This window comes from Aedes albopictus, chromosome 2, assembly GCF_035046485.1.
Source record: "Aedes albopictus strain Foshan chromosome 2, AalbF5, whole genome shotgun sequence".
NCBI lineage: Eukaryota > Metazoa > Arthropoda > Insecta > Diptera > Culicidae > Aedes > Aedes albopictus.
The window spans coordinates 227,205,070-227,218,925 of NC_085137.1; the positions used below are offsets into that span (position 1 = coordinate 227,205,070).

A 13,856-nucleotide genomic window follows, 5' to 3' on the forward strand; every position below is an offset into this window, starting at 1 on the left:
ACGAAGTCTTAACAGAGTCTGCCTTGTTTATGCCAAGCTGTTAGTACACGCTTTGCCTATAATGCGCAGATTTTTCCGCACGCATAACCCAGCAGGCCTACACAGCCCCTCTTGGCATGTCAGTCCCATGTTGTTTCTAATGCAAATCATATTTTTGTCTCTCACGAGCCCATTTAAAATAAATTTGATATTTTTCTCACCTCATTTCACAGCTCAATGTGTCACAAAAAGTTTATGCATCACATGAATACACTTTTTTTGCCTTTCTCGTACACTAAGTGTACTGGAAAGGCTATATGTTCACTCCAAAAATGACTTTTTGATAGAAGGCCCGGAAGGTCAAACCACATATACCAATCGACTCAGCTCGACGAATTGAGGTGATGTCTGTGTGTGTGTATGTGTGTGCGTGTGTGTGTGTGTGTGTGTCTGTATGTGTGTGTACAAAAAAACTCACATCACTTTTTGGCAGTAAACCTCATCCGATTTCAATGACCGACGGTTCATGCGACGCGGAATCTGGTCCCATTGTTTCCTATTGAAAATGGTTCGGATCGGTTCAGCCGTTCCGGAGATATGGCCATTTAGGTGTTCCGGAACGGTACCCCAGGAAGGGACCAGATATGAAAATGCATCAAATCTATGCATGCGACACATCAAACAACGGCATTTTCGATAACCTGATGAGCGGTAAGCAGGAAAATAGTCTCAGACCATATCTGAACCGGTAGTGTTCCCGAACCGGTTCTGGGCGTCCCGCTGGAAGTGGCCAAATATACAATTGTACCAAATCCATGCATGCGACACATCAAACCACGACATTTTCGATGACCTGATGGACAATGAGCAGGAAAACCATCTCAGACCATATCTGAACCGGTAGTGTTCCGGAACCGGTTCTAGGCGTCCCGCTGGAAGTGGCCAAATATACAATTGAACCAAACCCATGCATGCGGCACATCAAACCACGGCATTTTCGATGACCTGATGGATAATGAGCAGGAAAATCATCTCAGACCATATCTGAACCGGTAGTGTTCCGGAACCCGTTCCGGGGTTCCCGCCGAAGTGGTTAAATCTGAAAGAGAAACAAACCCATACATGCGTCACATCAAATATCGGCTTTTTAGATTACCTAATCAACGGCCAGCAAGTGTTTCGGAATCGGTTTTGAGTGGCCGGAAGAGGCCAAATGTAAAAGTTAACCAAATCCAGGCATGTGACACATCAAATCGTGGCTTTTGCGATAACCTGATGAACAGTTAGCTAGAAAATAGCCTTACTTCACACTAAAGACAACTGATAGTGTTCCGGAATTGGTTCCGAGAGTCCCGTCCAAATTATCAAACCCTGCATGTAACACCTTCAATTTGCAGCGTTTTTAGTTAACCGATGAGCAGTTAACAAGACAATAATGTTAGACCATATTTGGTTCAGCCGGTACTTACCTGGAATCAGATCCGGGTAGTAAAATATAAAATTTAACCAAACCCATGGATGCGGTACATCAAATAACGACCAGTCTTGTAAACATTCGACACTTTTTACTACCTTCATTTCGTTGCCGCAGTCGGGGGTCAGTCGGCTTTGTTACATTCGTGCGCTATCGTTACCTCTTACCTACACACAACACGAGCAGTAGAACGAAGATCTATAAACATAAGAAAGGGTCAAATCAATGTCATCTGACACGATGACATGTGTCTTATTCTAGCTTTACGCATAGATTTTTAGCCAATTCCAATTATGAATGTTACTCCTCTCCTCTTCTTGGCGTAACGTCCTCACTGGGACAAAGCCTGCTTCTCAGCTTAGTGTTCTATGAGCACTTCCACAGTTATTAACTGAGAACTTCCTCTGCCAATGACCATTTTGCATGTGTATATCGTGTGGCAGGCACGAAGATACTCTATGCCCAAGGAAGTCAAGGAAATTTCCTTTACGAAAAGATCCTGGACCGACCGGGAATTGAACCCGTCACCCTCAGCATGGTCATGCTGAATACCCGTGCGTTTACCGCCTCGGCTATATGGGCCCGAAATGTTAATATTAGTTTATAATTGTACGTTGCATTGAAAACGACACACAGATGGGCAACATAGCTCTTATTATGGAAGAAGACAGGAATAACAAAAGCCGAACCGTCTCCCGAAGCCGTTATCGTGGTGAAGTGCATTCGTTTGACATTTTTGTTTTGAACAGTAGTTTGATTGCTTGTGTTGCGAATGTCGGAGACAAAGGAGGCCGATTATCGACGAAAAGGTTCAAATGACTGTGATGTCTAACAAGACTGATCACGACTTATCGACAACCTGATGGAAAAATAGGGTCAGACTACATTAGGTTCCCGGTAGTGTTGCGGGTTCAGCTGTGGCTTCGAAAGTGGTTATAAGTAAAAGTGAAGCAAACCTATTCATGCGATATATCAAATCGCGGTGATTAGGTAAAGGTGAACAAATAGCAAATAAAATATTTTCAGACCATAATTGGGACAACCGGTAGTGTCATGGAATCAGATCCGGCTATCTCACCGGAAATTACCAAATATAAAAATGAATGAAACCCATAAATACGACACATCAGATCGCAGATTTTTGGATAATCTAATGAACAGTTAGCAAGAAAATAGCCTTAGATCACATTAGAGACTAGCTGTTGTGTAGCAGAACCAACGTTCATATGAAAAAATAAATGGCCTGATAAACATTAGGTCTAAGTTCTCATATATTTATGAGAATAAAATATAGACAACACTAAAGCGATCTCATCAAATCGTACCATTTCAGATTCCTAAGGTGTAAATTAATAGCAGGATGGGTCAACGTTGAATGGAAAACTTAGAATTTGATCGCGTTAACAGAAGATGGTGGCTGTTTTAAGGAATTTTGAGCTCTAAAACTATGTAAAATAAGTGTATTTGGTATGGGAAATATGTTCGGAGTCCACCAGAGTAAAGTCCAAGATAATGGCCCAGTATTCAAGTTAGTGCCTATTTTATAGGATTTTTAATTCTTGCATTATGGGCATATTTTGTATGAAAATATGTCCAGAATTCAAAATTTGTAATCAGAAAACCCAAGCTGTGCGCTGTTTCACAAGGTCTGCAATATGACTATGGCTCCACCCCATTACCCCGAACGCCATTACCCCGAACGCCACTACCCCGAATGCCATTACCCCGAATAGGCCACTACCCCGAAAGCCATTACCCCGAATGGGTCATTACCCCGAAAGCCATTTCCCCGAAAGCCATCACCCCGAAAGCCACTACCCCGAAAGGGCCATTACCCCGAATCGTTCAGGAGATCACCAAAAAAGTGGTGACCGATTAGAAGTTGATAAAGGTGGTTAAAAGGGTCTCCAGTTAGCCTAGTGGTTAAGGCTATGGATCACCAATCCGGAGACGGCGGGTTCGATTCCCGTTCCGGTCGGGGAAATTTTCTCGACTCCCTGGGCATAATGAATCATTGTACTTGCCTCACAATATACAAATTCATGCAATGGCAGGCAAAGAAAGCCCTTCAATTAATAACTGTGGAAGTGCTCAAAGAACACTAAGTAGAAGCGAGGCAGGCCAAGTCCCAGTGGGGACGTAGAGCCATAAAAAGAAGAAGAAAGAAGAAGAAAGGTGGTTATAAGTTAGAAAAGGGTAATCAGTAACTAGTGTAGGTATGAATACTCTTCTCCATCCTATGTTCCTATGTTAATTCTATTCTTAAACAGACGATTTAGGTATCGATTTTTTCCGTTTTCTTTTTGTAACGAGTAAAAAAAATATAAAAATAAAACACAAATCAAATAGCTCTTATTTACTTCGTTGTAGATAGCATGGGGAGTACATTGTTTAAGATAGGTTCCGTTTCCCTTAGGTTTCCGTATGTTGTGCTTCATGCAAAAGTAAGGTTCGTGAAAACGAAAGCAGCAAACGCAATGAAATTAAGAAGACAAGTAAAGACAAATTTTCAATATTTTAAACTAGCTGCTCTTTTGAACGTATAGCTATGGCTATAAAAACTACAAGTATTTGAAACTGACATTTTCCCTTCTTTTAAAAGTTGGTTGGCCTCAAGCACGATTGTAAACTGGTGGCAAACGATTGTGCTGGTTATCAAACTACACTTCTTCCAATATTTGCCTTCTTTTAAAAATAGGCTGTTCTTTTGAGTTTGCAGTTTCCAACCGTGTACTATTGCAGAGTTGTTTGGTAGCCAAACTGTTAGTTTCTTTATACAAATGTTTCCTTTTTTTCATCAGATGCTGCTCTTTCGAGTTTGAGTGTTACCAGCGGTGTCATGGTCGCGATTTTTTCCGCAGTCAAGTTCGCAGATTGTGAGCAATCCTCGGTACCCACTTTACGTAATTTATGTTTAGTACCTTACTGTCAGAGCTGTCAGATCGGTGTAACACGCTAAATATAATTCACAAAAAAGGCAATTTACACGGAAAAATTACACGGTAATGAATATTTATTGGGTACCGGACTGGACACAGAAAATTTAATGGTTTTCTTTGGTACATCGAGGTCTTAAAATTAGTCTATGGTGTTACGTAGTTTATTTGCAGACGAATAACTAACTCCATAGCGGATTTGTTCTTCTTTGAATAATAGGCTGTTCTTTCAAGTAAAATTTTTCAGAATTGACTTGCGGCCAAACTGTCAACTAGATTTCTTTTGATTTTCTTTTGAGTTTCCAGAACATCAAGCCCTAAAATTGTTTTCTGAATATTTTTTTTCAAGATTGTAGTACTGGACTGGATTTTAGATATTCAGTTCAGTTCACTTAGCAAGGTAGATCCAGCATTGTTGGACCAAATTAACTATTATTTTTTTCTGGCGACTAAACTGTAACTTTTCTTTTCATGAAAGGCTGTTCTTCTAGCTGCACTTATATAGTTTACTGGGAGTGAAAGCTGCTTACTGTGTATGAGATTTGCCCTTCTTTAATTTATAGGCTGTTCTTTCTAGTTACGTCGTTACCGGGTTGATTGGCGACATATCTCTATTAATTCCATCTGGTGTTTTTCCTACTTTTAAAGTTGGGCTGTTCTTTCGACTTATATTGTTACAGAGTTGCTTGGTTGCCATGTTGCCCTTTGCAGATTTAAGTATAGGGGCCGTGCATAAACTATGTAAGTAGGAGAGGGTCTATCCAAATTCTAGGCTCTATACAAATTTACAAATTTTTGTATGAACAAATCGTGGACTTCGTGGCCGAGCGGTTAGCGGCGTTAGTCGTTTAGGAATCTCGCATGCCTCGGAGTGTGGGTTCGATTCCCGCTCCGGTCGAGGAAAACTTTTCGTCAGAACAGAAAATACAGTGACCCCAAAATTTATGAATCGGCAAAAATGACCACAGTTTATGGATCACTCCATTTGATCAACATGGTGATTCATAAATAGTGTACAAAAATTAAGGTGATTCATCGGTATCGGGTCACTGTACTCTACCGGGACACTGAGTGTTATACGTGTTGTCCATTGTCTAATGTTGGTAATGTACAGCCTGTGCGGCCTCTGGCCGAAGACGGTGTAATTGTCTTTTAAAATTCTACGATGAGGAGGGGGAGAGGACCCAGGTGACCAAAATTCGGTCTACGTAGTTTATGAATGTTCCCATAGGAGATTTGCCCTTCTTTAATTTATTTGCTGTTCTTTCTAGTTATATCCTTGCAGACCTTATTGGCGGCCAACCTATCAATCACATTTTTTCACATTTAAGATATTTTTTTTAAGTTACACTGTTATTGAGTTTTATTACCAAATCGTCTATTCCTCCTTCAAGGATTTTTTGTTTTTCTAACTATAAAATGTTCTTTCCGGGCCTATTTTGCAATTTGTATTATTCGATCTCGCCTAATGATCATTAGTCTTATTAGTGATACTTTGGCCAAATGTCTTTTCAGCCTAATGAGCCAATATCGATAGCCAGTATTTGAAGGACCTTTGCTGACAGCTCTATTTCATACAAGATCATCTCTAATACGTATTATTCCATTATTTTGTTTTAAGGTTATTCTTTACAATGATATCTTCTGGTATTAAAGATGTCAGTAATGTTAATAAATTAATAAAAATATAAAGTACCCATCAGCAGAATAACCCATCTAAAAATATGCTTTCGGGGTAATGGCATTCGGGGTAGTGACCCATTCGGGGTAGTGGCGTTCGGGGTAATGGCCCATTCGGGGTAACGGCTTTCGGGGTAATGGCCTATTCGGGGTAATGGCTTTCGGGGTAATGGCGTTCGGGGTAATGGCGTTCGGGGTAGTGGCATTCGGGGTAATGGGGTAGAACCATGACTATAGTTTGAATGGGGAAGAATGCCGGTCTTCGTCCAAAACTGGTAACCAGAAAATCATAAACGACATGCCAAAATTCAATACGGCGACTATTTTATGTAATTTTAGGTGCAGAGTCCAAAAATGAATACCAGAACATCCACGATGGTGTCTCAATGTTCAAGATGGCGGTTAGTTTAGTTGGGGTAGATATCCGGAGTCATAAAATGATGACCGGAAAATCTAAAATGACGTTTCAAAATTTTGCGGCTTCATGACACTTGTTTGGTTTGAGTTTTGGATCGTTGTCTTATATTTTCTGAATATTGGATGTTATGCTAATATAAAATGTATCCATATTGAGTAGATTTAGCAAGCCGTTTTCATTTTGTATTTATGTCAATGTCATCAACATGTCGCTCGAGTTTTGTTGAAAGGATATTTTAAAGCACGAGAAAGGCACCTTCACCGCTAGGTGGATTAATTAGGTTTTTTTTAAATAGGAGTTATAGTGCAAAACGTAGGCACTTTGAAAAACAACATGGGACTACAATGCGAAGATGGGCAGTACAGCGGTCTCAACAATGACAAAACATTGGAAATGCGCATGCTTTGCTGTTGGTTGATGCGTGCGGAAAAGTTTGCACACTTGGCAAAGCGTATACTGATAGCTTTAGACTTTGTGTCTTTGCTCTCCAAGCTTCTTGGGTTAAGCTCTCCATAAAATCCGTGCCCAAGGGAGGAGGTTTGTAGTTAAACCCCTCCCATTACCGATGTGTCATTAACTCCGCCTTTTGTTGAAATAAGGAAAAATCCCTCTCTTGCCACGCTTTTATGTACGAGCCTGTTCGCCACTACTAACTGATTTTGGATTGTTGTAATTCCATTTTGGGATTCCACGAGAATCACGGGAAAAAGTCCCACTAGGACAAAACTTGATGATTCATTCCACGGCCGGCACGGGTCGCTTAACACCTTAACCCTAGTAGGATGTTGGGGTCAATATGACCCAGACAGGCTCACTGAACATGCAATATGCCATCGTGGTTCGCCTAGCCATCTTAGAAAGGTTAAATTGAAGTTACCACTGCAGATCGCCTGTTCCGGTGGAAAGAGAACATTTTTGCCGCAACAGGTGATCCGTAGTGCTTGCGATCGTGCCTTACATTTGTTTCACACCAGGTTTGATCAACTGTTTAACTGGTATGTATGTTAGGTACCTTCATGCTCCACACTTGAACAGGTCATAAATCAGATCAAAGTAAATTTGCAAAAGGGTAAAATCTAGATAAGAACTTGTATCAATTGGGCAGGCGTATTATTTTTAGCACTTAAAGTTGACTTAGTTATAGCGGCAAGTGCCCAAATTAGGTACACCTGCCCAAATGGTACTAGACCTCATAATGATCATTATTTAAGAATTCTTCAATATGTGTAACAAAGTTTTCAATTATTCATCAAAAGTTTTTTTTCTTTGATTTATCCATTTCCAGGATGTGAGCAGTGTGCGAGCGCAGCGTACGTATGTGATCCGGATACGGGCCGATGTGTATGCCCACCGAACAGTCACGGCTACGAGTGCCGAATGTGCGCCATCAATACCTGGGGTAACGTGTTCCAGAAGGGATGTCAGCACTGTGAGTGTGACATTGCCGGTTCTATCGGGCAGAGTTGTAACAGCGGAACCGGACAGTGCAACTGCAAGGAAGGCTACACGGGTAGACAGTGCAACGAGTGCGCGATTGGGTACTACGGTTATCCGAACTGCCGGCGGTGTGACTGCGATGAGCGAGGGTCTATTGGAAGTGCTGATGGTAGCCTGGACTGTGATGAACATGGTCAGTGTCTGTGCAAGGCGATGACCTTCGGACGGAAGTGTGATCAGTGTAAGTCGGCTACTTTCGGTTTGGTGTCAGGGAATCCCGACGGATGTACGAGATGCTTCTGCTTCGGTAGATCTCAGGATTGTGAGCAGAGTGAGTTTTCATGGGGGCAAATTCGGCTGCAAGGCTCGCGGAATCTGAGCGTTGAGTACGTGGCGAGAGACGAGGATGATTACGATTTTGATTACGTTGTAGTAATCCAGCTGGAGGGAACCAAAACTAACAGGGAGGCAGCAGAGGTTAAAAGTATGAACAACTTGGACTTGATTCCGAGTTCGACGGGGAATGTCTCAATTGGAGCTTATAGTGCGTTTCAGTACCCACTGTATTTTCAACTTCCATCGCAGTTCCTCGGTGATCGCATAACAAGTTACGGGGGTTTATTGAACTTTACATTAGTTACGGTGGGAGCGTACCAAAATATTCCGGAAGAATCGCTACGACAGTTTCCCTTGGTTCAGCTGCACACACACGATGAACTCGTTTTGGATTATTACGAAGATCGGATAGTTTACGATAAGGAAGTTATCCAACATTCAGCGTTATTGCATGAGAGATTCTGGAAACATCACTACGACGGCAGTGTGATCACACGGGCTATTCTTATGGTTGCACTTCAAAACGTAAAGCACGTGTTCGTAAGAGGCACTATCAGTACGGATTTTCGTCAAGTTTTGTAAGTTCTCTTTTCTTGTGTACCTGTATGATTCTAACGAATATCATTATATTTAGATTGACGAACGTTACCTTAGATATGGGAATCTATGTAGCCGGTGCAGAAAACAACCACGCCTACGGAATCGAGCGCTGTACCTGTCCTGTTGAATACAGTGGACTGTCGTGTCAAAATCCAGGATCCGGTTTCTATCGGTTCAAGCCGCAGGTGCCGAACAAGCTACCGGAGACGATCGATGAATACATCGGGAAGAGTCTTCTGTGTGAGTGTAATGGTCGTAGCAACGAGTGCAATCCGGAAACTGGAGTTTGTCTGGTAAGATCTTTCGGTGGTTTCGATGGACCTTGAAGGTCAATTTTAACAAACTCTGTTTTCAGAACTGTCGTAACAACACCGGTGGTGATCACTGTGAAATATGTGCGGATGGGTACTACGGCAGCCCTAATCATGGATCGTGCCAGGCGTGTCCATGCCCGGAAACGAGGAAGAACTTTGCCAAAGGCTGTGTTGTTCAGGGTGACGAAGTGAGCTGCATCTGCAAACCTGGCTACACGGGACGGCTGTGCGAATCCTGTGAAAAGGGCTACTTTGGGTTTCCACATCTGGAGGATGGTCGGTGCGAGTCTTGCGGATGCAATCGCGAAGGTAGCATGTCGGATGAGTGTGACGCTTGGACTGGACAGTGCCGTTGTAGAGCGGGAATCACTGGAATGAAATGCGATCGCTGTGAGCAGCCTAAGCATATTGTGCAGAACTACAAGTGTAAACGTAAGTTTTAGAATGGTTTGTAAAACAATCAATATAATGTTTTTTTTAATTTGCAGAATGTGACAACTGTACCGTAACCTTGATCGACGATTTCACATATCTCACTGACCATTTGGATCGAGAAACGGCTCACATCGATAAGAACGGCATTCCAGCCCCTTGGCTTGAGCTGGAACGGTTTGAACAAGAATCGGAAACTTTGGGAGCTTCAGTGGGAATGCTTTTGGATGTGAAGGACCGTGTGGTCAATTTCGATCAATCCATACTGGATAACGTAAGCAGGATATGCGTGTTCACTATATTGTATAACTAATACTTCCTTTTTTATTTTAGATGAAACGCAATGCAAGTAGATTGAATAAACAGCACAACAAATTTGCAAATCGATTGAATGAATTCCGGGACATTTCGGTCATAAAAACAATGGAACGATCTACTGTGCTGGCAGACGACATCCACGAAATGAAGGACGACATTGAAGGCACGATCAGAATCCTGAACAACTACGGAACCAGCGATAGTCACATCAAGCTTCCAGCTGCGCTAAAAGAAGCAACCGAACTCCTGGATGACATCAAACTCAAGTACGGACAGAGCAAGCGACGGCCGGAAGTTTTGGAGTGGGCGCAACGGCAGTACGATTTGTTGGGAAATAAATCGGAAGTATTGCAGCGGCAAAACAAAAGGCTGGATGACTACATGTATGAAGTTCTGGTGTTCAACGATCGGATGCAGCACTTTGAGAGGTTGAACAAGGAGGTGTTCAACAATGCAACATTGACCGAGACGTTTTCCAGCAAAAATCGGCGAAAGATGGCCGAAGTGGAGCGGAAACTACACCAGGCAGATGAAATGGTTGATGAGGTGGATGGTTTCTTGGATGAAAACATCTTGGCGGAAACTGCGGTCAAACATGAGCAGATCAAGGATAACCATCTTCAGCTGGCCCAAAACAAAAATAATTTGAAGTACTTGAACGATGCCTTGGAACACACGATTGTGGAATTTGACGAAAAATTTGAAGGACTGGTGACGAATGAAGTGCCAGCAGCGAAGGAACATGCGAATAGATTGAAGAAGGAGTCGGACGAGTTTCAGCAGCTGTTCAAGGATACGGAGGAGGGTGCCGCGAATGCTATGAAAGCTAGTATGGCTTATGAGAACATCGTGGCTGCTATCGTGTCGGCTCAAGAATCTGCAGACAATGCGACGGATAGTGGAAGAGTGGCGAACAATAAGGTTTATCCGCTTGGGGACGTTTCGCTTGTGGAGCGGAGTGAGCACGCGGCGAACGTATCATCGAATATTGAAAAGAAAGCGCACAAAGAACTGGAAAAGGCCAACGAGTTGAACGAGGTTATGGTATCCAAAGAGAAGCAGGTTGAAAGTTTGCAGTACAAAATGCGGTTGGCAGGGGTAGATAATAACAGGATTGTGGAGGAAGAAGGACTGATCACGAGAGGTGATGCGATGAAGAAACTACAAGGCACATTGGATCAAGCGAATATCGTCTCCGATCAGATGAAGTTTGTTCGAGAAGAAGCTGGTGTGTTGAACAGCGACGTCTACAAGTTGAAACTAAAGCTGGCGAAATTGGAACCGGAATGGGACACAAAGTTTGGAATGGCGGAAGAAAATGTTTCACAGTCGCTGAGTAATATACTGAAGGCCAAAAAGGAGCTGAGCAGTGTGGAGAAGTTAGAGAAGATTCAGAGTGAAAAGTTCCGAACTTGGAATGCATCCTTCTCGGCTCAGCTTCAGGAACTGAAGGATAAGATTGCCCGGGCCAAACATGCAGCGGAAGGGGTAGGTATCATATGTTTTGGCATTGTCGTTTGTATGCTTGTCTATCAAATCAACATAGAAGAAGCCTCATGATCATAACGCTTGACCCCAAGAATACAGTGTTGCCAAAATCATTTAGTAAACTCCCATAACTTTTTGTGTTTTTTTTTAACGTGACCAGACATGTCGTTTTAACTGGTTGATGATATGTTTCTGTCGGGCCTGTGTAATTTGGCATAAAGTCATTTGGCACATGGCCATTTGGCATAAGGTCGCTTGGCATAACGGACACTTGGCATAATAACGAAGGGGGCATTTCGATTATGCCAAATGACCGTTATGCCAAATGTCCCGCTCCCGTTTATACCACACAAATTAATTTCACATTGTTTTCAGATCCGCGTTTCGCTCGAGTCTCAGAACGACTGCGTGCGCTCGTACGCTCCGGTGTCCTACGGTCCATCTACAACGAACCGTATCATGATGTCGGTAGCCCTGAACTCGGATACCATGGATTCACCGCTGATCTTTATGCAAGGAGAAAACCATCGATTCATTGCACTCGAAATGTACAAACGAAGAATTCGTTTGGTGTGGAATCTGGGCGATACAGCGGTGGTCATCACCCATCCAACGGAAATCAAGCAGCGTGATCCCAAGTACGACGACGCATGGTATTTCATCGAAGCGAACCGAACGCTCAACTTGGCGAATCTGAACGTCCGCCGTATGACACACAGTGGTGTTCTAGTTCATGCAAACTCCGTGGAAGGTGCCAGTAGCGCTTCGTTCTCAACAATTACCATGGGCCCGAGCAGCCGAATTTGGATAGGAGGAGTCCCGGAAAATCTACAAACTCCGGAACTTCTGGCAAGAAATGGTCTTGGAGTAGTGCTGAGCCAACTGTACATAGATCAACGACAGCTTGGTCTGTGGCACTTTATGTCGTCCAGCGGCAATTGTGGAGGTGCCATGTTAGGACCTCAGGAAAGCTCCAGCGCAACCAACGAGAGGCACTTCAATGGAGAAGGCTACGCTGTGTTGCAGAAATCGTCCAGTCATCGCAGCAAGAATCAGTTCAGTTTGACCTTGAGCTTCAAGACGCTGGATGAAAATGCCTTGATCTTCCTGGCGCTGGATGAGGTCAATGTAAGTTTCGTAAGAAGCCGTTATTTGACGAAATATATTACATTTAATACTTTTACGGGATTAAGTACAACTAATGAAATAACGTTTTCATGTATTTCAATTTCAGAATCGATCAATCTCGCTGACACTCTACCAAGGGCGCCTGGTGTTCCGAGTAGACTACGGAGGTGACTCTAAACTGGAGATCAACACCACGAACCGCTACAACAACGGCCAATGGGTGGTTGTCGAAGCAGCTCGATCCTTTTCCAAAGGTAGCACCGAAAATGGAATCCTCAAGGTGGACAACAAAGAGGAGTTCCGCGGGGCTCCAACGAAACCTATCAACTCAGGCATGTTACCGAATTTGAGTGAGAACTACTATCTCGGTGGCGTGCCTCCTGGTTTCAAATCCGGGACAACTAAAGCCCCGGGCGCAGATCATGCGTTCCTTGGCTGCCTCAAAGGTGTTCAGATTACTGGGGTTTCTTATGATCCGTTGGATAGCTCGAAACACTTTGGTATAGAGGGCTCTTGTATCGACACTATAAGTAGGGCAGGATTCTACGGGAACGGTTACGTGGAGTTCCCCTCTCATAGCCTGAGGAAGCGGGCTAATTTTGGGTTCGTTTTCAGAACACTAGAACCAAATTGCTCTCTTCTACTGTCGGGATTCCCGTCAAGTTTGTCCAATGAGTACGACTCTAAAGACATGCGTGGAAACTACTCCGTATTCCTCCACGAAGGTAAACTAAATCTATGGGTAGATTCGGGAGCAGGTAGAGTTGAGCTGGAATCCAACAACACCCTAAACGATGGGGAGTACCACGTTCTTAAAGTAATTAAACGAGGAAGGGCAGTGGAGCTACGAGTTGATGATGAGTTCCAAGGAGCAAAGTCTCTGCCGAAGCAGCAAGCCTTAGTCAACATGCCCGGAGAATTGGGAGGTCTATTCTTGGGAGGTGTTCCAGATGACCCAGCATTCGATCCGCTCTCTAAAACATTCAACGGACTGAAGGGCGTCATCGCCAACGTTGTGTTCAACAATCGGACAGTGTCGTTCGATCAGGCACTCAATTTCACTAACGTCCAGATGGGCCGATCCGGACCAGAAATGGGTTCGAACATTTTACACACGACGCTACAACAGACTCAACCTTTCAGTCGAAGCTTTAAACCTCCGCCAGAAGGATGCAATAGGGTAGGTATTACTAAATGGAAACTCTTGAAGCCACGCAGGGTTTTAACGCTACAATTAACCTATTTTTGAAAATTTCTGTACTTACAGAGTGTTGATAATACTAACGGTTGTTAGCGAAGTTAGTTCGGTCGCAGTC

The 13,856-nt window shown here is 43.3% G+C and overlaps 1 protein-coding gene across 1 annotated transcript in view; it reads left to right on the top strand.

Annotated features, from left to right (window-relative positions):
• LOC109432877 (laminin subunit alpha-1) overlaps nucleotides 1-13,856 on the top strand; it is a gene marked incomplete in the record, with an annotated part of 122,199 nt that overhangs the window by 85,771 nt on the left and 22,572 nt on the right. Inside the window, 7 exon segments of the mRNA XM_062847986.1 lie at nucleotides 7,773-8,838; nucleotides 8,895-9,153; nucleotides 9,216-9,606; nucleotides 9,663-9,880; nucleotides 9,940-11,412; nucleotides 11,788-12,540; nucleotides 12,647-13,720. Of these exon segments, the coding sequence (XP_062703970.1) occupies nucleotides 7,773-8,838; nucleotides 8,895-9,153; nucleotides 9,216-9,606; nucleotides 9,663-9,880; nucleotides 9,940-11,412; nucleotides 11,788-12,540; nucleotides 12,647-13,720 (5,234 nt within the window).